Source organism: Pinus tabuliformis, chromosome Q (assembly GCF_031772625.1).
Source record: "Pinus tabuliformis cultivar Carrire ecotype Pingquan chromosome Q, CPIR1, whole genome shotgun sequence".
Classification (NCBI taxonomy): Eukaryota; Viridiplantae; Streptophyta; class Pinopsida; order Pinales; family Pinaceae; genus Pinus; species Pinus tabuliformis.
The window spans coordinates 11,834,008-11,861,322 of record NC_142296.1 but is presented as its reverse complement, the minus strand read 5'-3'; the positions used below and the strand labels follow the sequence as shown (position 1 = coordinate 11,861,322).

At 37.3% G+C, this 27,315-nt stretch overlaps 1 protein-coding gene across 2 annotated transcripts in view; it reads right to left on the bottom strand.

The window, feature by feature from the left end:
• Nucleotides 1-13,702: 13,702 nt before the first annotated feature.
• Nucleotides 13,703-27,315, bottom strand: part of LOC149218016 (Methylthiotransferase) — a 263,590-nt gene continuing 249,977 nt past the window's right edge. For both annotated transcript variants that reach the window (XM_089383744.1, XM_089383745.1), the window contains one exon: nucleotides 13,703-14,525. In XM_089383744.1, coding sequence (XP_089239870.1) covers nucleotides 13,872-14,525 — 654 coding nt within the window. In that variant the 3' untranslated portion in view covers nucleotides 13,703-13,871. The remainder of the gene's footprint in view (nucleotides 14,526-27,315) is intronic.

Here is a 27,315-nt window from a genome sequence, read left to right as displayed (position 1 = left end):
TGATTCTTGATGAATGGTTCTCACTTCACATTGAGTGTGTATTTAAGGGTGAATTAACCTCCTCCCTTTGACCTGATGGCATCCACAAGAATGTGCGGGGCCTCATATATTTCTTTGATAGTAAATTGAACAATGAAAACATAGCCTAGGTTTAATGCAACATCATTTAATAAATATTGGCGTAAGCTTCTTTTTAATATGCGTCACCTATTTATCAAAGAATGGTTTCATGTGAATGGATTTAGTAAAATGTTATAAATGGGATTTTAAGTCTTACGACAATGGCCCAAGAGATAAAATAATACACGTACAAGATACAAATTTGGGTATATGTATAAAATAATATCTCGCGTAGATAAATCCTAAAACCAGTAAAAGAAACATTTTGTTGATAAGTAAACATTTAACTTAGCAAAGAGAGCTTGTAAGAATGCATCTTGATTTTATAGTACCATTATGGTTTTATTCAAAGCTTTTGTATTTTACATGCTTTGTAAAGTAGAATTTCTCACCAAAATATTAACCAGTAAAAGAAACATTTTGTTGATAAGTAAACATTTAACTTAGCAAAGAGAGCTTGAAAGAATGCATCTTGATTTTATAGTACCATTATGGTTTTATTCAAAGCTTTTGTATTTTACATGCTTCGTAAAGTAGAATTTTGTTGTGTGTGGAGCATGATTGTTCAGAGGTCTTTGTTTCAGCCGAATGTATACCCCAGGAAGTTTGTACATCCCTCCACGCGGGGGGGTGCGGGGGGACTTGTCCCCTCCGCGGCTGAGGGGGTCCGGGGGCCAACGGTCCCCCGGCGAGGGCTCGGGGGCAGCGCCCCCGAAGCTAAAAACAAATGTAAAATTGCCTTGTAAAAGTATAGTAATTTCTAGTCAATCTGGGCCGTTCATTAGGCAGATGATCTGACAGTAGAACTTATGTTTAGTTTAGGGTTTTTGCCCTAGAAGGCAACCCCTCTCTTTGTATGAGGGTATTGTATTGGAGGCTGAGATATAGATGTGTATTCTGTGAGCGAGAAACAGAGAGGTGAGACTGTGAGAGAAAACAGAGGATATTACAGTGGATTTGCTGTAGGTTGTGTCTCTTCATTTTGTTGGATAATAGAAAGGAAGGACTGGCTGTTTGGGGTGGATATAGCCCAAACCGGGTGAACCACATATATCTGTGTCTCTCTTGTTTTATGCGTTTTCTGTGTTTATATTTCTGCAATATTTTATGTGTTCGATTGCTCCGTAATATATAATTTTCTAACAACTGGTATCAGAGCCGAAGGTCTATTTGGCTGATAAACTCGCAGGAAAGAAGGGTTCTGGTTCGAGTGGGAGCAATGGCGGAAGATGGTAAGTTTAGGGTTGAGAAATTTAACGGCCAAAACTTCTCGCTGTGGAAGATGCAGATGGAAGATTATCTGTATCAGAAAGATCTATACCTACCATTGGGCGGAAAAACAAAGATGCCGGCGGATATGAAAGACGAAGAATGGAACCTTCTCGATTGAAAGGCACTCGGAACAATACGGTTGTGCCTTGCTGCGTCAGTCGCCTTCAACATTTCGAAGGAAACCACGACAGATGGTTTGATGCAGACGTTGTCGAAACTATATGAAAAACCCCCGGCCTCAAACAAGGTATTTCTTATGAAACGGTTATTTAATATGAATATGTCGGAAGGTGGATCTGTTGCAAACCATTTAAATGATTTTAATACAGTTACAAGTCAGTTAAGTTCTGTAGGGGTAAACTTTGATGATGAAGTTAGAGCTCTGTTATTCTTGTGCTCATTACCAGAAAGTTGGAATGGTTTGGTAATGGCCATTAGTAACTCCGTTTCTGGATCTAGTACTTTAAAGTTTGATGATATTGTCGGTGCTATCCTTAGCGAGGAAATGCGACGGAAAAGCTCCGGTGAGACATCGGGAAATGCTTTGAGTGTAGAGTCTAGAGGAAAAAAAAATAGAAAGAGGAAAGAGCTCAGGATATCGCAGTAAATCAAGGAAAGGCAGATCCAAGTCCAGATCGGGGATAGTGTGCTGGAAATGTGGAAAGAAAGGACACCTAAAGAAAGACTGTAGATCTCGAAAGGGAAAAGAAGGAGATGCACAGCAAGAAAACAATCATGAAGCAAATGTGACAGGTGAGGTGTTACAAGATGCTTTGATTCTTTCTTTCGAAAATATCACTGATTCCTGGGTGGTAGATTCAGGGGCTTCATTCCATGCCACACCTGATAAGAAATACTTTCATGACTATGTTCAAGGATATTTTGGACAAGTTCGTCTGGATGATGATAAACCCTGTAAAATCGTTGGAATGGGTAAGGTTCTTGTAAAACAGCAAAATGGGAACCAATGGCTATTAAAGGAGGTAAGGCATGTTCCAGATCTAAAGAAAAATCTGATTTCAACAGGGTAGTTAGGCAGTGAAGGTTGTGTGACAACCTTCACAGATAAAGCTTGGAAGGTCACCAAAGGAGCCCTGGTAATAGAAAAAGGCGAAAAGGTTGGTACATTGTATTTATGCAATGGTATTTCTAACTCTGTTAATGCTTTAACTTCTAAAGGAGCAGATGCAGCATTATAGCATCATAGGCTCGGACACATGAGTGAAAAGGGGATGAAGATTTTTCACTCAAGGAATTTGTTGGCGGGTTTGAAGGATGTTGATTTGGATTTCTGTGAGAATTGCATTTATAGGAAACAAAGAGAGTTAGATTTCTCAGAGTTGGGAAAGAAAAGAAGAGCGAAAAATTAGAGCTTGTGCATACAGATGTATGGGGACCTGCTCAAGTATCATCTCTCGGTGGCTCTCGTTATTATGTTACTTTTATTGATGATGCAACTAGAAAAACTTGGATTTATTGTATTAAGAATAAATCTGATGTATTTGATACTTTCAAGAAATGGAAAGCTTTGGTTGAGATTGAGACAGGAAAGAAATTGAAGTGTCTTAGATCAGACAATGGAGGTGAATATTGCAGCAAAGAGTTTGATAGGTACTGTTCAGAACATGGGATTCGCAGAGAGAAGACAGTTCCAAGAACAGCACAAGAAAATGGTGTGTCAGAAAGGATGAACAGAACAATCATGGAGCATGCAAGGTGCATGAGATTGCATGCAGGATTGCCTTTACAGTTTTGGGCAGATGTTGTAGATATTGTTGTTTATCTAATAAACAGAGGGCCTTCAAGTTCCTTGGATGGTGGTGTTCCAGAGGAAGCATGGACATGTAAAAAGGTAAACTACTCTTTTTTAAAGCCTTTTGGTTGTGAGGCCTTTGTCCATATTGATAAAGAAAATAGAACAAAGCTTGAGGCAAAGTCAAAGAAATGTACCTTTATTGGATATGGTGTTAATGATTTTGGTTATCGCTTATATGATTACGAAAATCACAAAATCATTAGGAGCAGAGATGTAATATTCAATGAAAAGGTCTTGTATAAGAATCAGTTGCAGGAAAAGAAACGGGAAAAAGAAAACAAGGAATACGCAGTTCTTGATGAAATCACTGAAAAGGTAAAGGTGCCTGAAAATAATAATAATCAACAACAGCAACCACCACAACAGCAACAGGCACCCCAAACACCTGAAAGTGGTGTTAGAAGATCTACCAGGATAAGTAGACCCCCTGAACGATACTCTCATTCATTATATTATTTATTGTTGACTGATTCTGGTGAACCCGAATGTTATGAAGAAGCAATGCAGGTTGAAAGCAGGAAGAAGTGGAAGGTAGCCATGGAAGAAGAGATGGACTCCTTAATGCATAACCAGAGTTGGGATTTAGTCAGGTTTCCTGCAGGAAAAACTACATTAAAGAATAAATGGGTTTACAGGCTGAAGGAAGAAGATGGAGGAAAACAGAGGTACAAAGCTAGACTTGTGGTGAAGGGGTTTACACAGAAGAAAGGTATTGATTTTGATGAAATATTTTCTCCTGTTGTTAAAATGATTTCAATCAGAACTATTTTAAGTCTTGTAACAGCTGAAGATTTGCATTTTGAGCAGTTAGATGTAAAGACAGCCTTTCTCCATGGGGATTTGGAGGAAGATATATATATATGCAACAGCCACAAGGATATGAGGTGAAAGAGAAGGAGAAACTAGTTTGCAGGTTGAAGAAGAGCTTGTATGGCTTAAAACAGGCTCCAAGGCAGTGGTATCTAAAATTTGACAAGTTTATGTCTGAACAAGGTTATACTAGATGTCACTCTGATCATTGTGTTTATCTGAAAAAGAAAAATGATGGCAGCTATATTATATTGTATTGTATGTGGATGACATGCTTGTTGCAGGATCTAACATGCAGGAAATAAATGTACTCAAAAGAAAATTGGCGAATTCATTTGCAATGAAGGATTTGGGAGCTGCAAAACAAATCCTTGGTATGGGAATCACTAGAGACAGGAAAAATCACAAATTAACATTGTCTCAGAATGAGTACATACAAAAGGTGTTGAAAAGATTTAATATGCACAATGCAAAACCAGTTAGTACACCTTTTGCTAGCCATTTCAAACTTAGTAAGGAAATGTGTCCAAAGACCCAAGAAGACATGGAATATATGTCTAAAGTTCCATATGCATCAGCAGTTGGAAGCTTAATGTATGCAATGATCTGCACAAGGCCTGATATTGCACATGCAGTGGGAGTTGTAAGCAGGTACATGAACAATCCAGGAAAGGAAGATTGGATGGCAGTGAAACGGATTCTCAGATATTTGAAAGGTACCACAAATCAAGCATTATGCTTGGGTGGTGCAAACATTTCTCTACAGGGATATGTTGATGCAGATATGGCAGGTGACAGGGATAACAGGAGGAGCACTACAGGATATGTATTTACTGTTGGTGGAACAGCTGTCAGTTGGATTTCAAAAATCCAAAGTGTTGTTGCACTTTCAACAACAGAAGCAGAGTATGTTGCTGCTATAGAGGCTAGTAAAGAAATGATTTGGTTACAAAGGTTTATGGGTGAATTGGGTAAGGAGCATGATATGGGCACGTTATACAGTGATAGCCAAAGTGCCATTCATCTTGCAAAGAACTCAGCATTTCATTCTAGGACTAAACACATACAGCTCAAGTAACATTTCATACGATCAATGTTGGAAGACGGAGAGTTGAAGCTGGAAACGATACACACTAGCCAGAATCCTGCAGATATGCTAACAAAAGTTGTAACCAAGGAGAAACTGAGAATATGCTTAGTTTCAATTGGTCTTCAAGAATGACGATGAAGATGAGAAACAGCTAGGTCCAAAGAGGAGTCATTGTCTAGCAAATGAAGCAGCGGTGGAGTTTCTACAATCATTCTCCAAGTGGGAGATTGTTGTGTGTGGAGCATGATTGTTCAGAGGTCTTTTGTTTCAGCCCGATGTATACCTCAGGAAGTTTGTACACCCCTCCACGCGGGGGGGTGCGGGGGGGACTTGTCCCCCCACGGTTGGGGGATCCGGGGGCCAGCGGTCCCCCAACGGTCCCCCGACGGGGGCTCGGGGGCAGCGCCCCCGAAGCTAAAAACAAATGTAAAATTGTCTTGTAAAAGTATAGTAATTTCTAGTCAATCTGGGCCGTTCATTAGGCAGATGATCTGACGGTAGAACTTATGTTTAGTTTAGGGTTTTTTGCCCTAGAAGACAACCCCTCTCTTTGTATGAGGGTATTGTATTGGAGACTGAGATATAGATGTGTATTCTATGAGCAAGAAACAGAGAGGTGAGACTGTGAGAGAAAACAGAGGATATTACAGCGGATTTGTTGTAGGTTGTGTCTCTTCATTTTGCTGGATAATAGAAAGGAAGGACTGGCTGTTCGGGGTGGACGTAGCCCAAACTGGGTGAACCACGTATATCTGTGTCTCTCTTGTTTTGTGCATTTTCTGTGTTTATATTTCTGCAATATTTTATGTGTTCCATTGCTCCGTAATATATAATTTTCTAACAAATTTCTCACCAAAATATTAACAAGGCTTTGATACCTCAATAAGATTATTTTAGGAATCCTAAAATTCCTTCTCATAATCTTAAAATCTGGAAAACATTCTACATGTGTAACTTTTAATTAAACCCTTGCAATTTCATGATCCCTCGTTTCAATATGTGGGTTTCCACTTTATTTTGATTGGTGATTTACAATGCTTTGGAATAGTAGGAAGAGAGGCTCATAAGGTTAATAAAAATGATTTATATTATTTATATATTTTTCAAAATTTATAATAAAATTCAAATGAATGATTTATGAATTTTGTTTTGCACCGAAGACTTAGATATATGGAAGTGAAGGTTAAAATTTGGTGAGTAATTCATGATGAGATTAATGGTAATATCATATGAGGTAAAAATAGGGATTTACTATTCATAAAATCCTAATTTTCAATATTCATTGCCAATATACATACATTCTTTAGGAAAGTCAACTCTCCTAAATATATGGACATTAAAGGATTTACATAAGAAATAATTCATTTGTATATTTAATTTCCCATTTTTTTGGACATTGTTTGCCTATTTTTAAGAGTTCTTAGTTAGGAATACAAATATTCATAGCTTTTAATAATATGCATTTTTTTAATGTGGTTTGCGGAAACTGAATGGCCACCATCCACAAGAAAATCCAAGTAGATCCACCCGAAGGGATCTACCCATTGGCCAAACTAGCAAGGCCTAACCATAAGGGCATCGAGGAAATTTGACCTTGTGGCCTCCCGATAGGCGAGGTACTTAGCAACAGGAACTCGACCAACTGAGCTATCCCTTGGGCTCATTTATAATTTTTTAATTTTTTTAGTGACCGAGAGGAACCCAGCAGCCTGCCTGACACGTTACTACTAGTAAACCTCTGGGGATATACAACATGTCCTCCTCTCACATATCTCGGATTACCAATTAAGTTGCCTCCCGGATCATGTGGATCTACCTATCGGCTTAATATGTCAAGCTTAACCCCAAGGGCATTGAGGAGATTTGACCCCGTGATCTCCCAATTGGAAAGATACTTAACAACGAGAACTCAACCAACTGAGCTATCTCTTGGGGCTAGCTTTTAATAATATGCATTAATTAGTCAAGTTAATCTTTAAATTGTTGTGTTTTGAATTTATATGTGATTTATAAAATTATAATTATAGTAAAATATTACATATGCATATCTATGGCTTATGACATTTCTTAAAAAAATGTTGCTTAGCCATTAACCCTATCCCTCATTGTTTAAATCTCACTTTGATCTATTTTACTAATTATTTCTTTTTCATGTGACTAGGAGTAAACGATAAGGAGTCGAATGTGATCCCAAAAAGTTAAATTAGGTCAAAGGAAATAGGAAAATTTGTATAAAAGTCAAGTTTTTTGAGGGTTAAATCAAGCACCAACACCAGTATTAGTATGTCAAAATGTTGTAGGGTTGTTGTATACAATATATTTTTGTTGTGTATTTAAAGTATGTTGTTGTTGAGCAAATTGTTTAAGCTAAAACTCACATTGCATAGAGGTAGCAGACTTGGGTGTCTTATGATTGTGTCTCCTCAGGCAGAAGTTGAGACAACTTAAGGTTGGGCACAAGAGATACTTGTGGCACATTGGATTGTGCATGTGGGCACGAGTCAACAGTGACAATGGTAGCATTTACACAATGTTGTGACAAATATGATAACAATAGAGGAAATACAACATTATTGATAGCAGTGGTTGACTAGCGTATTTAGTGTAATCTATCTTATTACTTTATCTCTTATCTTTATGGTGGCAAGGAGGTGTAAGGCAGAGATTGAAGTCTCCTTCAAATTGGAGCTTAAGAACACTTTAGTGTGGCAAGGTGGTGTTAGGGGAAGTTGGAGCTTGTAGGGTGTAGGAGCATCCTTTCAATTGAAGTTAATAAAGCTAGAGAGTTGAAGCCTCCTAGATGAAACTGGTAAATTAAGTTGTTAGAGCATCATTTTAGTTAGTTATGATAAAACTAGGGGGTTGGAGCCTCCTTCTAGTTGGAGCTGGTAAATCAATATGTTGGAGCATCCTTTCAGTTGGAGATGATAAATCAGGGGGTTAGAGTCTCCTTCTAGTTGTTGCTAGAGAAACTTGGAAGTTGGGGTTTCCTGTTGACGGTGTCCTTAAGACCTACATTAAAAGCATTTGGTGTTTTTTCTCCAGGAATGGTTTCCACCTAAAAATCTCTTTTGTATTGTCATTGATGTCGTGCATGGTTGAATGGTGTTGATTAATAGTTTAATGTTTACATGTTATGATTAAATTGTTAAAAGAGCTAAATATTGATTCAACCCCCTCTTAGTATTTCAAACACAATGCTAGTTTTGTGCATCTTGTACCTAGTTGCAACACCTAATTCTATCTCACCAAACACTTGGAATATTAGCTACCAAATCCATGGTTAAACAATATGCAAAAAGACGTCAACACTATATCATCAACCAACAATAATTTATATTAATATCGAGAGAGATTCAAGAGATAAAAGGATCTGATGCATAATAGACAAGGAGAGCCACCAAAGTTTCCAATAGTTTATTTGGTGAAAAAGGCTTTTAGAAGTATTAAAGGCCTTCTATTATACTAAACCTTATATTAAGAAGTTACGTGAAGCATACACCAATGCATGTTATCTCTTGGGCAATTGCAAAAATACAGAAGGAAAAGTATAAAGGTGTGTTTGAAGGTTAAGAAAGATAAAAGAAGTTTAATTAATAAAAAGTTTTTTGAAAATAAAAAAACTAGAGTATTGAGAACTATATAATAATAATTAATAGTTTAACAAAATATGAATAAATAGTATGAAGTACAAGAATAATTATTAAATCAAATTCAAAGTATATAAAAGAAGGGGCATCCTACATGGGGTGATCAGGAAAAAGAGGGAAGGTGAGGGTGGTGTAGCCATCACCACCTCAAGCATTAGCCAAGGGAGACGTGCCTATCACTCTTAGTAATAACTATTACATGTAAGGAAATGGAGGTACACCCATCAACCAAGTTAATGGCTCTTAATTTGGATTGAGCCCCTCCCGCATGTGATAAGATATCTAGAAGAGGGGCAACCACATTTGGAAATATTCACGACGACATTCTGCCTTGTTTCATGATGTTGGTGACTCTTCAAATTAGCAACTTCCATTTGCAAATGATGAGTCTTGACTTAGCTCTTCTCTGCTATCATTTTGGTAGTTGCGCATTGTATCTATAAGTGGGCTTATTGGTGGTGTTGGACTTTGGTTAAGAGCGACCTGAGTGAGGGACCAAGCTCATCTGGGTTGCATCCATTCTCCAAGTATTTTCTTATTGGATTTTTCTGTCTTTCATTATATCAAGAATTTATTTGTTGTGAGTGTTCATTCCATCAACACCTTTCCAACCATTTTTATTCTATTTCATTTACTGGTCGGTGGTGGGAAGAGACAGCCTTGTTGGTTTTTTGGCTCTTTCCTAGACAAAATTCATTCGGGGACACAAAATATGATGTTTTACTTCAGCCTCACGAAACAAAAACAAAAAATTTGTGATGAGTGCCTTGCTCCGTTTCACTTGGTGATTGGTGATTGGCAGTGGAAGTCTTGTTGGTTTCTTGGCCCTGCCTTAAAGAGGGTTTCTTTAGGGAGTTTCTATCCTAGTGTATGTCTTTAGACTCGAAAGGTGGTGAGTGGCTGGCAAAGGTCGTCCCGTGGGTGTCCTTGCTCAGCCTCAACTCACAAAGTTGCCTGTGCAGTTTTGGATGCTAATAGGGTTCATTGGATTTCAGAGATTGGTTTTTCATGGCTGAAGTCTCGAGGATTTCTGGGTCCACGTCAGCAGATCAACATTTATCTTTGTTTGTGTTGCACATTGTTCCTTTCAACTAGTTAATTACCATGCCTACGTAGAGAGATTGGTCTTGAAGGGGAGCTAGTGGTTGTAGTTCCCAAGGGAGCTAGTGAGCACAAACTTGAGCTTAATCCTTGACTTGTCTTTTATGCATGCAGACCCCATCAGAAATTCATAATTGTGGATGTCATAATTAACACATGCATGCTATGGACCTCTTCTGGCAACTAAAATTTCTCTTGGACAAGGTGCTTCTCAATTGAAATGACGCCAAAGATGAAATCCTCTGATGATGGACGAGCTTCAATTAGAATTCAAAGCTATGGACAAATGTTTGACCAAGATCGAGGCAATTTTACAACATGTCAAAGGCATTGCTCCTCTAGATAATCTAGGTGAGCCAATGCCTATTGATGTGGATGTTTTCACCTCTTCCTAGTCTTTGCACGATGATTTCTATTTTTTATGTTTACTATAATAGTTTGTCTCAACCTACTACGAATGCATATCACTATTAGTAATGTTGCTAGTTTTTGTGGTTGTTAATCCTAAACACTGTAAACTTTTCAAGAACTTGGGATGCTTTTGGCAACATTGTATTTTTTGGAAAACAACCATCTTGTATTTCTAATGGTCTAGTTTCACCAATGGTAGACTAGAGGAATGCAAGAGACTAGAGTATATGTAATCATTCTCTATTTATAAAAGGCCTTTAATTTTTATTTTTTTTAAGTATAAAAGAAACTGCAATTTATAGTCCAAATATCTAACCTTATCAAATCTTGTTGAAGAAAGTGTAACTAGGTTCAGTCTTCATAAATGTAATTTTGATCTTTGTACTTCTAAAGAAAAAGAAATATTATTTTTGTTATTTATAACGAGTTTCTTGCTCATTGATTAGGTCAAGCACATATTTAAGAGCATCTAGGAAGTCAAAGAGTCAATGTATTTATTAAAGACCCTTATGGGCTTGTTACACTATGTAATAATATGTATTAGAGTCATAAGAAGACCTCCAAGCAAAGTCATAAGCCTCCTCCAAGCATTGGCACCATCAAAAGAAGCAATCTGAATTATATAGAGCAAGTCAGCTTCAAGTCTTCATGTCGGCCTCAAGTCGGCCTAAAAGAAGGAGACAAACTCCTATATAAGGAGCCATTCGACCTCCTCAAAGTATTATCATATCATCTCTGAAATCAACAAGAAAGAGAACGAGTAAAGGGTACAAAGAAGTCAAGGAAAGAGGTCTCCAAGTGCAGCGAAGAAGGAAGGAAGTAAAGCGAGTTTTTGGGAACTGTTCTAGGGCTAATTGCAGCCACACGTGCGAAGGCAAGAAGGTTATTTCGCTGTCATATCAAGCTCTCCTATTGCAGTCATAAAGGAGAAGTGTTTGGGATAGAAAAAAAAGTGCCTATAAGGCCTCTCATTCAAGCGAGAAAGAAGGCTACACAAGCAAAGGAAGAAGAAGGAATCTAACATAGTTTTTGTGAAGGTATCCCCTCACATGTGTGACGAATTAGGGTTGTATCACTGCTGCTCTAAGTTTGCAATCTTCGCAAAGAAAAGAAGGCATGGTTGGGAGTTGACAAGTTCATCTTCTTAAGTTAGAAAGGCTCCATCTCAAGGGAAGGAAGAAAAAGGACAAGGATCACTCTAGGGCATACCATCTAGGGTTTCTACAGTTGCCAGAAGAAGAAGAACAAAGTGTCAGAAGGAGGAAGACGAAGTGCTGGAAGAGGGAGGGCGAAGTGTCGCAAGAGGAAGTGGTCTTGAAAGGGCTTGACTTGTGCTTGCAGGATCTTCTTGTCAAGGGTCTAGAGTTTGGCATTGATCAATAAAAGCTTCAATAAGAGAAATTTACGAAAGGGTTTTCCTCCCTAAGAGAGAGGTTTTAACCTGGCAGAGAGCCAACATCTTGTGTTTTTGTTTCTTGTGTTTTGGTAGCAGTTTGATGAAGTAAACGCACACACTAATAATAACAAGAAGAAGATCAAGCTAACAAAGCTAAATTGGAAAAGTGCTCCACAAATTGTTATCAAGTCTAGAAAAATCCTACTATATATAACTACCCTTGATTCTTCAACAAATCTTACATTAGTGCACCACTTATTATTGAATAAGTGGGAAGTGGGAACTTCACATTTCTTGCACCCAACTAATTTTCAAAAAAATATATGAGCTTCAAAATCAAAATATCATTTGATGAAAAATTCAATGAAAACGAAATGGAGTCTAGTAATGAGTAGAAAATATATCCTAAAACATCAAAAAAAATAAGTCTCGCTGCTTCTTAGAATATAAGTGACACTTGCATGGAAAGATGTTACTATTTCTATTGCTCCTACTAAATGTAATAATAATGTTAGTGTTGAATTCACAAACTAATGATCATTGAGTCATATATAATTGAAAAGTTAAACATATGGGATAAAAGGAAATATGAAACAAATGATTTACAATTGAATGATGGAGATTATATTTTTGTATCATAATTCACCACTAGATCTTTGTGGAGTGATGGTGGTGACATAATGGAAACATTAGGGACTTCCATCTTAAACAAAAAGAAGTTTTGGACGTTCTCCTATAAGAAGAAAAACATAACATTGTAGGACATTTGTAACGAAGCTAGATTCAGCAATATCCTCATCAAAAGACTTTCAAGATATTTCAATTGTGATCTCTTAGGAAAATCAAAATTCAGAACAAAAGATGCAAAAAGAATATGACAAAGTTGTTGATTAAACAGAGAAATTTCTCATCTTAAACATCATAGTCAAAGCTTGATTGCACAGATTAAAATGTTAAAAACTTATGTTAAAGAAATGAAAAAACATTACAAAAACTGCTGAAATAACTGACAAAAAAGGAATCATTAATTGATAAAGAACAACTGACCATATTCAAATACAGAAGTCATTATATGTAAAAATTCAAACCAGGGAGAAAAAGACCAATTCAAATCCAATCGACATCACAAATCCTAAAGATGCAAATCCAATTCAAGCAGAGATATCTTCAAATGAAGAAAAAAAAATGATGAAAACTTCAAATATCTCTACCAATAATATTATAAGAATCAACAAAGTGATAATCATAAACAAACATACTGCCAAGAAACAAATACCAATGATTGCACCAGCATTGTGAGAAGAAATACTATATTCAAACTAAAAAAAAAAAAATACCAATGATTGCACCAGCATTGTGGGAACAAATACATTATTCAAACTATATTACAAAAAATATTAATTTCAGTGAATTTGGTCTTAAAGTGGAAGCCATCTTGGCAAATTTAATACAAACACTATTTCCAAGAACCCTATAAATGCACAGTTCCACAGAAGATAAAAAGTTATGGTATTTAGACCCTTTTACTATTCAACAATTCTGTGCAATGCTTAGAAGTTCATATAATCTTGTATTGTCGACCATCACAACTTCAAAAAAACAGAGAATCATGATTTTTTTAGTGATATATTTTGAAGACAAAGCATAACTATAGAACTTATGATATGAATTATTAAAAGATGTATCACATAAAAACATAGCTTTATGTGAAGTATCACTTTCAAACCTATAAATACTGAGACCAGTCATCATTGTGTATCATTCATTTCTATCTTATTCACTACTTTATATAAATTCGTCCTTTACAGATTCTTGTTTACTATGCTTTCTTATGTTGGATTATATTTCTTATGTTGGAATTTTCTACGGTAAATAAATTTTTGTTCATTATTCACTATTTTATATAGATTTGTCCTTTACAGATTCTTGTTTACTAGGTTTCGTTTGTTTACTATGCTTCTTACGTTGGACTATTCTTCTTACGTTGAAATTTTCTATGGTAATAACCATATTAAAAGCATACCTCCAACAAAGACTTGGCCAAAATCTTGTATATATAGACCAGAGTTTTCTTTGACATAACTGAACTCTGAATAATTCGTAAAACAAACTCAAGGACGTGAATCATGAGACTCTTCGAATTTCTGTGTGCTTTAGCACAAAGAAAGTCAAGTAGCTAAAGTAATTGAAGCACTGGTCAAGTTCTTAAAACACTAGTTGAAACATGACAATCACAATCATTGAAAAACTCAGGGCTATGCCACACAAAAGTGCCCAGTCCAAAATGGTGAATCCACTCAAAATACTAGACGGATCTTTCTTTGGTTGAATTTCAGGTAGCTCTTTATTTTCTGTGTTAGTTTGGTATTCCTTTCGCCTCCTGAATAAAAAAGATGTCACTGATCTTTTTATTAAGTTTGGGTTAGTAGAAAGCTTAACTGTATCGCCACCACTTGCAGCCAACAGAGACTCCGAGCTTTTTCTCATTCCATCTTCATTAAGCACATGTCTTTCGAGGCTTGGTGTACAACATGTGCAATCCTCACATTTTGTATTAAATACAGGCTCAGTTATTTTGGAAGCTGCTTGGTCTTCAATAATGCTTGCAGTCTTGCATCCCTTGTCAATTGAACATGTACATGCATCTAATACAGGAGAACATGTAGCTCCTACAGTATAGTCTGAAAGTGCATTTTCTTCCATTGCGCTACGTGCATGTGATTTACAATATGGGGCACTTACTATATCCCCAAAAACAGACCATCTGCCAACTGATGTAATTTTCACCTCAACAGAAGTTCCAAGCATACTGTCAGGAGCCATAATAAGCACTTGAACATATGATTTGGTATGTCCAACCTGAAACAGAAACAATAGAAAGAAATGTTAAAAGCAACATTTTTCACTGCAATGAAGAAATTTCTTCATGGACGACAACTTTTAGTCTTATACAATGACATCAAATCTATGCTCTCGACAATCTAAACCCTTTCAATTAATGACAAACGTAATGATGGATAATAGAATCAGAATTCGAAGCATATTTTGTTTCAAGAGCGCCTTCTTTGAGATACCGTATCTAATAATGAGATTATTATTCCTACAGTAAATGCACATTCTCTTTTTATCAACAAAACTCCAAAAATAATTACTTTGCTTGGTTCAAATTGAGATAAAAGGCCATTTCTAATCATCACTTGTTTAAAACAACGAAGTCAAGAAGTAGAAAAGCCAAAAATCGGTGGAAGCATTAATAAAATGCTTGCTAATGCTGTTGCATTCATAAAAAGGTATGTTTGAATCATAAATGATATAATCACAATTAGATATTAGTTTGCAGCAGTGCCAACAAAATTAAATCGACAATGATAGGGAAAAACTTGCAAGCAATATAAAAAACAAAAATATTCATTTTTCATTTTTTTTAACATTTAAACAAACAGAAACATCAAATAATCACATTGACACATAAATATGAAGAAAACACTTGATATATAAGAAAGTATAGGATGCCAAATGAATCAATGATACATCAAACTCGATACTGAATCCTGATAGTTGACCAGTTAAGGGCAAAAAACTGAATAGCCAATACAAAATGACATCAAATATATATCAAATGTATCTCATCATGATCAGTTGTCCATCTACAAAGATCAATCTAGCAGCTAATTATTCACTCCCTCTTCCCCTTTTATGAGAAAAGGTAAGGGATTGTCTGCCACTACAGCATCAGCCTAACTTCCACTGGTGGGTGCCCAAGTATGAATCTGTGTATAGGTTGGTGATGAGGCAGTGACATTAAATAATCACAATGCCACATAATTATAAAAGAATGATATATAAGATACGTATGATGCCAAATGATACATCAAAGTCGACACTAAATCTAATAGTTGTCCCGTCAAGGACACAAAGCTGAATAACCAGTACAAGGCAACATTTAATATAAGATGTATTCCATCATGATCACTCATCTACAAATATTAATCTATTAGCTAGCTAACAATTCCCTTTTTCCTTTTACGAGAAAATACAAGGGCTTTTTTACCACTAGAAGGCACTTCAGCATCAGAGTGACGTCCACCAGTGGTTGCCTAAGCATGAAGTTGTGTATAGGGGTGGTGACGAAACCACCTCATAAGCCTCAGTGCTAATATTTCCATGCCGAACTAGCTCCCCCCAGGCCCCCACCCCCTCACACCCAAAGGGGTATGTCATGTAGGTCCTTTCCTTCCCCATGCATATGCTCAAGTTACTCCTCGACCTTTAATCACAAAGGTGTCTCCTCCACAATAAGGACTCACACTCCACCCTCCACTAAGTCAAAGTGTCAATGTTTTGTAAAGAAATGGTGTCCACGTCAAGGGGCGCTCAATTTGCTTCACCCATAGTTGAAGACTGTAATGGACACTAACCAAATCAACTAGGCATTGATACTCTAACCTATAAGAGGGTCATAATAAATTTAGTGAGTCTTGACTCTTGAGGGTCATAACAAAGGTTAGAGGGTCATAAATTATAGAATCATAATTGCTAACCTAATGTGCCTCTTCGTGTGTATTTTTTCAACCATGCACCAATTGCACCCACACCCAAAAGTGGTATTAGTATAGGCTTCGCTAAACACCTGAATGACAAATTTCCATAAGTTGGTGCTTTTCCACCATAATTTCTCCACCAAAGATCTACAACAAATAAAAAATAAATAAAAAAGGAAGAGAAAAGACTTGAATTACATTGCAATCCAATAAAACGTAAACATAAGTGACAAAACAAATAAAAGTTGTAATTAGAATTCAAAGTTAGAATTGCTTACTTGGCATTAAAGTATCACTTTCTTGGACAAAGTGTTAAAGCCAAATAGTCCAGCAGCGTTCCTATATAACTACATTTCTCTATTAGTGATTAAGTGGTCATTTGCAAGCGGGGACCCATACTCTAAAAGATATTTATGGAGCCCTTCCATATCCTCACCCTCGAAATCAAAACTACATGGATAAGAAAAGGAGAGGTTAAAAATATGTATGAGATATGCATTTGCTGATTCTCTTCCCCTAATCAATGGTTACCTTGACAAATGTGAGTTTGCTAATATCATCAAGCATCAAATCAATGCACTGTGCAGCATATGGAGTCCAAAACAATGTGCAGTTCCTCTCCATTATTAACTTGTTGACAACCACATAATTAGCAGCATTATCAATGGGTACATGCACCACACACTGCACACCTACCTCTTTGGCAAATTCCTCCAACAATTCACATAATAATACTGCATATTTTTTGCACAGTGTAACTATTTGACATTTCGGCTTTTTTGGCTGCAATCCAATAATAGAATTTTTGGCTCGATTGTGATTTTTCTTAATTTTAAATCCATTTTTAAGTGCATAAATGGATTCAGCACCTTGGAAAACCCCTATGGCACTTAGATTGTGCAGATTACACAGCTGAAACTTAGGATTCCAGAAAATCCCTACCGATTCTTTAGCAAAATTGACCAGAAAATATGCCCGAAACAGGTCGAAAACATCACATAGTTAGACTATGCTTTTAACACGCTTTGTTGCATCAAGAAATTGTTGAAGAATCTAAGGCAAGATGACATTAATGATTCTTCGAACTATGATAACTACTTGTGATGTCTTTTTACTTATTAGGATTATCTTCTTATTATTAATATTATAGTGTATTCTTCAATCATCAAACAGCTACCAAAACAAGAAGATCAACAAGGTACAAGTACACAAGATGTAGGCTCCAAGCCATGGAAAAACCTCTCCTCTTGAGAGGAAAACCCTTCAATCTCTTCTTATAGATTTTTTATTGATGAATACCAAGACCTTTGACCAACCCGGAAGCCCTTCCAAGACCAAGATCAGCGTCTCAAGAATGTGCTTGCTTCACTGCTTTCCAAACCTGACAGAATCTCTTCCGGCAACACTACTTCGACCTCCAAGCACAGCGTTTCGGCCCTAACTGCAGATCTGCAACTTCAGCCCCCTGGCAGCCATAGCTACTTCGCACGTGTGGACTAGAACTGCCTCTTCTTTGCCTCCAGCTGCCTCGCTTGACCTAATTTGTCTTCTGGATCTAGAAGGGGACTTTGTTGGCCCTTCCTTCAGCTTTTTTTCATCATATTGAACCTCCACAATGAAACCTTAGCCCAGCAGCAAAAACCCTAGTGAAAATTTGCAGAATTTCAGCCCTCTTCTTCGCACGTGTGGAGAGAAAGAGAGAGAGAGAGAGGAACCCAAAACACTTCTCCTTTTTCTGCCTTCTTCATTTTCCCTTTTCTGCTTCTTCCTTTGCATGAGAGAGAGAGGAATGAATGTGTCCAAATGAGGTCGAACTATCTTCTATATATATGCCTTCCAAGAGTACAAATTCCAGCTTCTAGGCGGACTTAACAAGCTAGCAAACTGACTTGATCTTGGAAAGCTCAATAAAATACAAAATTAATTCTTTTTACAATATACAAGATGCCCGATTGGGTCTTTATATTATCACAATGTCCCTATTTGACTTCTTGACCTAGGACAATCCTAGAAGCACTTTCAATTAGCGCTTGACCTATAAAACAAATTTCTTGGGCAAGAAACCCAAGCTCAATAATAATAATAATAATATTTTTTCTTTCTTTTACAAAATACAAGAATCAAAAGTACATTTCATATTTATGAAGACCGAACCTAGTTACACTTTCTTCAACACTCCCTCTTAACTAGGGAGGTATTTATAAATGGTACATGGCTATTCTCAATACTGAAGAGATCTCATAAGAAGAGGCAGACTAGTAATCCATCTGTATAGCATCATTATAACCAACATTGTCACATAGCAAGGCCTTTGAATAGCAGCTCTATCGCTCAATAGATCAAAGCACAATGTTGGCGAGACCAATGATTATAGACACCTTCATCATTGTCTCTCAAGGTACATACCCACTCGGGTGTTCACCGAGTATGACCTTCTAGGACTATTCTTATCTTGGGTCCCCAGCCCTCAAAGAATATCGGTCCTCTTGCCTACTCTTATCTTGGATGTCCTACCACATCCTCAAAGAGCATCGGATGTCAAATGATTACTCAATCCTCCATTCTTTCTTCCAAAATGAAGACAAGAATGATGTGTATATCTCTCCCTCTCAAATAGGGAAGATATGTCAACCAATCCAAGCTTGTTTCTAAAATATACAAGCTTCTTATTGGGAAGAGATTTTGTCAAAATATCAGCAATTTGATTATCAGTGGGGATATATTCCAACTTCAGTACACCATCTTGTACCAACTTTCGAATGTAGTGGTACTTGTTGTTTATGTGCTTCGTCTTGACACGAAATACCGGGTCATTAGACAGTCTAATACAGTTGGTATTATCACAACATATTATGGTAGGATCCAATGGTCCTACAAACAGATCAGATAACATCTTCCTTAACCAAACTGCTTCCTTGCTCACTTCACATACTGCAATGTACTCGGTCTCAACACTACTCAAAGGCACCGTCTCTTGGTTTCTGCGCATCCAAGATACCATGGAGGATCCTAAGCTAAAACATCCTCCTGTAGTGCTTATTACATCCTTCTCGCTGCCTCCCCAATTGAAATCAGTAAATCATTCAAGATGAACATCTTTTCCTTTTTCATATTTCAGGCAATAATGGACGGTTCCCTGTAGATACCTCAGTATATGCTTGGCATCTATCCAATGATCATGTCTCATCTCCATTTGAAATTGACTTAGAACATTTACAGCAAAACATATGTCTAGCTGAGTATTCACCACATACATCAAGGAGCCAATCAATTGACTATACTTAGTAGGATCCACTGGACTACATTCATAATTCCTTAACATTTTCAAGTTTGTGATCATCGGAGTTGTCATAGGTTTGCATTCCATCATATCAAACCTTTTCAATAGCTTGATCACATACTTTCCTTGTCCCAGGAAGATTTCATTTGGTTCCTGCCAGACTTCCAGTCCCAGATAATAATGCATAAGTCCTAGATCCTTCATATCAAATTCGGCTTCCAGCATTTTCTTACACTCTTGAATTATTTCTTCATTACCAGTTAATAGAAGATCATCTACATATGGAAGAATGATGACAGGTTCATCATTCTCTACTTTGATGTAAAGATTGGGATCTGTCATGCTTTTCCTGAAACCCAAGCTTTGAAAGTATGCATCCATTCTAGCATACCATGCCCTAGGAGCTTGCTTGAGGCCATAAAGTTCCTTCTTCAATCTGCAAACATGAGTTTCTTTATCCTTTACCTCAAATCCCAATGGTTTCTCTATGTAGACTTTTTCATCTATGGTACCATTCAAGAATGTTGTTTTGACATCCATTTGATGTACCTTCAATCCCATTGATGCTGCCAGAGATATCAGAGATCAAATCGTGGTATACTTTGTTGTGGGAGTAAAGGTCTTTTTCATAGTAAATGCCGTCTTCCTGAGAGAAGCCTCGAGCCACGAATCTAGCCTTGAATTTATCTATGCTTCCATCTGCATCATGCTTGATCTTATACAGCCACTTAGAGGTTACCACTGATTTGTTTTCTAGCCTTGGGACAATTTCCCAAACTCCATTCTTCATAATAGATTAGTATTCTTCATTCATTTCATTCTTCCATTCTTGGTGTTTGGTTGCTTCTTCAAAAGTGGAAGGTTCATCTTCAATGAGCTTCGACATGTATGTTGCATATCCTGAGTATCTTTTTGGTTTCTTGCTCTCCCTAAATCTTCCTCTTGCGGTGTGACCTTCTGCTTCTTGAAGTGTAGAAGTTAACCAGTTAGGTCTCTTTCTTCTTTCAGGGAGAGAGATTGGTTCACTGGGACCTTCTTCTTCATGATGAGAGACTTCTTCTTCCTTATTAACTTCTTCCTCAAACACAGGAATATCCTCCTCATCAGAATCGGATGGGAGATATTTAGATTTCTTGAAGGCAGTGCTCTCATCAAAAATTACATCTCTGCTTATTTCTATTTGATGTCCTTTTATGTAGATCCTGTAAGCCTTAGAAGAGTTGCTATATCCAACAAATATTCCTTTCTTGCTTATGGGATCTAGCTTCTTTCTTTTGTCCTTGGGAATGTTAATATATATAGGATACCCAAATATCCGGAGATGATCAATATTTGGTTTCTTCCCAGTGAAGACTTCTTCTGGAGTTATATTACCAAGTGACCTATGAGGACTTCTATTTTGAATGTATATTGTAGCCTTTGTTGCTTCTCCCCATAGGAATTTCGATAGATCTTGATCATGGACCATAACTTTGACACTTTCTTCTATAGCTCTATTCTTTCGTTCAACTACTCCATTCTGCTCAGGATTGTATGGAACTATAAGCTCCCTCTTAATCCCAGCCTCCTTACAGAAAGCAATGAGTTCTTTGGAAGTATACTCGCCTCCATTGTCTGACCTTAGAATATTTATCTTTCTTTTTGTAATATTTTCTACCTCTGCCTTGAATTCTTGAAGTTTTATGAATACTTTGTCCTTGGATTTAAGTAAATAAACCCAAGTTTTCCTTGAATGATCATCAATGATAGTAACATAATATAGATGACCTCCAAGTGATTTAGACATGGGGCCACATACATCAAAGTGGATGAGATCTAGAATCTCTTGAGCTCTAGATGTACTATTTGCAAATGGTTTCTTTGCATTCTTTCCAAGAGCACAGCCTTTGCAGACTCCTTCATGGTCTTCTTTGAGATTTGGTATCCCATTTACAATGGAGTTTAGGGTTGGCAAGATCTTGTAACGAAGATGGCCCAATCTTCTATGCCAAAGTTCACACGGACTTATCTCAATATGGGCAAGTGCTTGATTTAGAGGAGATGATGTTGGAAATATTGAGAGGGGGGGGGGTGAATCAGTATTTCTTTTCAATTGTTATTTTTACCAATTAGATCACTTATAATTAGAACACAAAATGAACAACAAGAATAAATACTTTTATTAACTTCTTCTTTACAATAAATCCAATACAATATAGTGTAGGGCTCCAACCCTAGATGAAGACACCAATCTTCAATCCACCAGGCACCAACCTGTAATTTGCCAAGCACCGACTTGGACTTCACGAGGCTCCAACCCTATCTTCCCAAGACTCCAACCTTGTCACTTAGAGGCACCAACCTCTATGGCTCCAACCTTGTCACTTCGAGGCACCAACCTCTAGGGCTCCAACCCTATCTCCGGTACAGGCTCTAACCTGGTCTTCTTGAGGACTCCTATCCTTTAGGGCTCCAACCCTAGCTTCAATTCGTCAAGATAAGTTTGATGATTGTTCACAGCTCCCAATATCTTCTTCAACAAGCCCTGTCTATCTTCAGCAATGCCTCCTCCAAATCACTTCATCAATGACAACCTTGGTCTTCTCATGAAGGTGTCACCACTGCTCTTCATCGTACCCAAACACAATCTCCAAGGTTACCTCATGATGACTAATGCATCATGGTCTCCAAGGGGTGCCTTCAAAATGTCTTCAAGATACTTTTTACAAGATGTTCTTCTAAACTCTCTTCAAGGATGCCTCAAGGTTTCTCCACAATGGTTCCTCAACAAGGTTAGTAGGAGGTCTTCCAAAAGTTTGTTCTTCAAGTCTTCTCCCAAGAGGTCACTAGGCTGCTTCAATAGACCTCCAAGATCTTCCAAGGACTATCCCAAATCTTCTCCAATGTTCTTTAAAACTTTAACACTTCTTGGTCTCCAAAAGGCACTTCTTCAAACTTTGTGGTTAACTCCAAGGAAATTTACCAAGCCAGCTCTAAGTCCCTTCAAGTCTCCATTCTGAGCTTAGCCTTAACTCCAGCAAGTCTGAGTACTGTGGTAGGTTCAAGGCTGCAATAATAAAAGGTCTGAACTGTAATGTAACTGAGCTAACCATGATATAGTACAGTCCCTTAACAAAAGATCTGAACTAACTGTAGTATAGTTCAGTCCTTAAAAAAATCTGAACTGACTGTGGTGTAGTTCAGTTTCTAAACATGAGATCCGAACTGACTGTGATATACTTCAGTCCCTTAACAAGAAGATCCAAACTAACTGAGGGAACAGGTCCTAGTCCGAGCCTCCAAACAAGTGGCTACTTCTGTCAACGGAGCCTTAAATGAGGACTGTAATTTCTGCAGTAAAAACAGGTTAGAATTGCTGTAGCTATCGCTCAACAGATCCGAGTTGTGAGGACTGTAACTTTTGCACTAAAAACAGGTATGAATTGCTGTAGCTATCACTCAACAGATCCAAATTGTGAGGACTGTAATTTCTGCACTAAAAACAGGCCTGAATTGCTGTAGCTATGCCCAACCAGTGATATCCCTGTTCTCTTCTTCCACAGATCTTCTCAAGCTGTCCGAAAATTTGCCTCTGCAATCTGAGTTCTGAAGGTGACAGTCCACCACTGTAAAAATAATTAACCCAAACAATAGATCTTCAAGTTCTCCTCGACTTCTTGTAGTTTCTATCTGAATTTATGTGTCTTTTACCAAAAATTTCTTGGTCAAATGGATAGTCTGAACCTCCTAATTATATGAGTTTGACATTACAATGAATGGACATGTCTTATGGACGGAGACCGACGTGCATAACTGAGCTTAGGTCGGCTAGATTAAAAAATAGGATATATTATCTTAAAATTTTGATTTCTCTTAGACTACTGGGAGTTACGAGATGAGTGAGGGCTCATTGGAAAGGTAAAAAAGTCCTCTACATGCTGGAGAAGGAGTCATTGTGATGAACACTTGATGAACACTTCTTTTCAAGCTTCATGATAATAGAGTTGACCTTCTTCGTGCCTTGTGCGAACCATAGCTCTGATACCATGTTGAAGAATCTAAGGCAAGATGACATTAATGATTCTTCTAACTATGATAACTGCTTGTGATGTCTTTTTACTTATTAGGATTATCTTCTTCTTATTATTATTATATTGTGTTCTTCAATCATCAAACAGCTACCAAAACAAGAAGATCAACAAGATTCAAGTACACAAGATGTAGGCTCCAAGCCAGGGCAAAACCTCTCCTCTTGAGAGAAAAACCCTTCAATCTCTTCTTATAGATTCTTTATTGACGAATAGTAAGACAAGATCAACTTCTCAAGAATGTGCTTGCTTCACTGCTTTCCAAACCTAGCAGAATCTCTTCCGGCAACACTACTTCAACCTCCAGGCACAGCATTTCGGCCCTAACTACAGATCTGCAACTTAGGCCCCCCAGCAGCAGCAACTACTTCGCACGTGTGGACTAGAACTGCCTCTTCTTTGCCTCCCGCTGCCTCGCTTGACCTAATTTGTCTTCTAGATCTAGAAGGGGACTTTGTTGGCCCTTCCTTCAGCTCTTTTTCATCAGATCGAACCTCCACAATGAAACCATAGCCCGACAGCAAAAACCCTAGTGAAAAGTTGCAGAATTTCAGTCGTCTTCTTTGCACATGTGGAGAGAGAGAGAGAGGAACCCAAAACACTTCTCCTCTTTCTGCCTTCTTCGCTTGCCCTTTTCTGCTTCTTCCTTTACATGAGAGAGAGAAGAATGAATGTGTCCAAATGAGGTCGAACTGTTTTTTATATATAGGTCTTCCAGGGGTACGAATTCCAGCTTCTAGGCCGACTTAACAGGCTATCAGGCCAACATGGTCATGGAAGGCTCAGTAAAATATAAAAATAATTCTTTTTACAATTTACAAGATGCCCGATGAGGTCTTTATATTATGACAATATCCTTATTTGACTTCTTGACCTAGGACAATCCTAGAAGCACTTTCAATTAGTGCTTGACCTATGAAACAAATTTTGTGGACAAGAAACCCAAGCTCAATAATAATAATAATAATAATAATAATTTTTCCTTCTTTTACAAAATACAAGAATCAAAAGTACATTTCATATTTATGAAGACCGAACCTAGTTACACTTTCTTCAATAGAAATTTCATAAACATGAGTTGTTGGAACAATTTACCAAGAAATTAAAAAGGTTCCCACCCCTCCCATTGGTCCTGTTACCCATCCATATACATAGGTAACTCTAGGAGAAAATTTCTCTTCTACATTTGTAGCTTGCCAGCCAACAACCCTATTTTGATCCATAGATAACCAATGCCAGATGCCTCTCATCCGTTCTAGTCAGTTCACTCAGTGATCTAGCCTACTCATCTAACAAAGGTGGGTCATCTATAGTGAGATACTTGGACCATCTTTGCATTTAAGTTCTTTCATTTAATGTTTAAGGTATTCTAGTATGGATAATAGGTTTAAATTGGAATATAGACTGTTATTCCCTTACCTCACCTTGGTGGTTATCATGTGTCCCTAGTCTAGTGTGAACTTCCTTAGGGTCTTTCTTTCATTGTCCACAAGGGGAAAAAATATGAGGCTTTGATGGTGGTAGTGCTCCAAGTTATTCAAACTTAACACTTGTCATCATGCCCCGATGTTCATTGTCCCATATTTTGATTGGTTGTTGTCAATTGCTCATATCGGTTCTCTATTATCCTTGTCCTATGAAAAGAAGGGGTTTAATATAACCGAGCTTGATGCAACTATAAGAAAAGAAAAAGCATCAGCCAAATGTCAAAATGCAAAAGAATGGCAAGGGATTAAGGTATTTAGACTTCTGTGATCCATAATATGTTAGATAGTCTTCGGCATAATCACATAATCAATCTTGAGTCGACGCGTTTCGAACCAACCAGTGTGGTTCATCGTCAGGACAAGTTGAGGAACCAATATGGCATAGCGAGAATAAATAGCGTGTGCAGAGACTCCAACAGCTATAATGCTAACGGCTACTTTTGACCGAATGAACTTGGTCAAACCACCAACTTCGGTAATCTAAATAAATAGGTATAAAATTATTATTATCAAATTATATTGGTCATTATAACTCATAATATAAATAATTAATCTATATTTAATTCCTATAAATTATAAGAACTAATCTATATTTAATTAAGATGGTCATTATATTTTATAACATATGTTAATAAATCTATATTTAATTATTATAAAATACCAGTAAAGGTAATAGTCCTTATTATTTATAGAATATAGTAACGTTAGGTAAATATGTAATAATTAATCTATGCTATAAAATATAAGTATTAATCCTTATTTTATTTATGATGGTCCTTATCCCATAATATATATTAATAAATCCATATTTAATTATTAAAAAATACACATAGAGGTAATCAATCATATAAACTTTTAGAATCTAGTTATGTTAGGTAATAGAGTAATGATTATTTAATGGTCTTAGGTAATCTATATATAATATTTAAAAATATTGGTCCAATAAATTAATAAGTTATATATATATTTCAAATAACCAATTTTTTAATAATTAATAAATCAAATTTGAATGTAAGACCATTAATCTTCCTAGAATTTAGTTATAGTATAACTAATAATATTGTTATATCATTAATTAGATCTTTATTTATTATAAATTAACCAAGACCTTAGGTCAATATACTATTACCCATAAGAGCTTACTATAATAAGATAGATAGTTTATTACTATACTAATCATAATCTATCCTAAAGGTCAAATATCTAATAATCATCAAATCTTAATACATAATTATCTATCTAAATCTTTACTCAAGTTAATAATGTCATTAATACTTATAAGGTTGACAAAGGGTAATTTTTAGGCTGAGGGGGCTAGGAAGACAAGGCTGGGAACCAACAACTGCTAATCTTCCAGCCATCATCCCTATTAAGGTTGACCGGCCTTTTCTCAATCTCCAGGGCCTCTCTAAATTTGCGATGGTGAAACTGCGCAATTCTGGCAATGACTTGAGCCTCCTCTATACATACATGATGCATAGTCTTTCCCGCATGCTCAGCCAGGGCCGAGGACTTGGTCCTCCCATGCCTTAAGTCAGCCGAATGCTCGCTAATCCGCTGATTAATAGAGCGACCAGTCTCACCAATATAAGGGGTCCCACAGGAACAGGGAATGAGATAGACACCCTTCATGTCCTTAGGGTCAATCGGGTCTTTCACCGACCTGAGGGATCCACGGATAGTATTGACACTGGTGTTGTCTGGTCTCATGGTCCTGACGAGCTGGATCGTTTCTTCGGTCACCTCAATAGCCAATCCGCCGCCATTAAATTCACGATGGAAAAAGAGGAGAATGGTTGTCTTCCATTCTTGGATGTTCTCATCTCGAAGAAGGTGGATGGTTCCTTTTCTCATCAGGTGTATAGAAAGAAGACACATACTGAGCAATATTTGCATGCTTCTTCACACCATTTCCCTGCTCAGAAGTTAGGGGTCCTTAGCACGCTTGCCACCCGTGCCGTTAGAATTTCGGATGAGGAGAGCCTGGAAGCGGAAAAGGCTCACCTCCTAGATGTCTTCGAGAAGAATGGTTACGATAGGCACTTAGGTCAAAAAGCCTTCCTCAGGGCCAAGAAGGAGCCTTCGATCCGGAAAGTTCCCGATGATCGTACCATGGGTGTGAACCTTCCGTACATCCAAGGAACCACGGACAGGATTGCAAGGATTCTGAGGAAGTATGATGTGCCCGCAACCTTTAGACCTCTCAATACTATCCGTGGATCCCTCAGGTCGGTGAAAGACCCGATTGACCCTAAGGACATGAAGGGTGTCTAT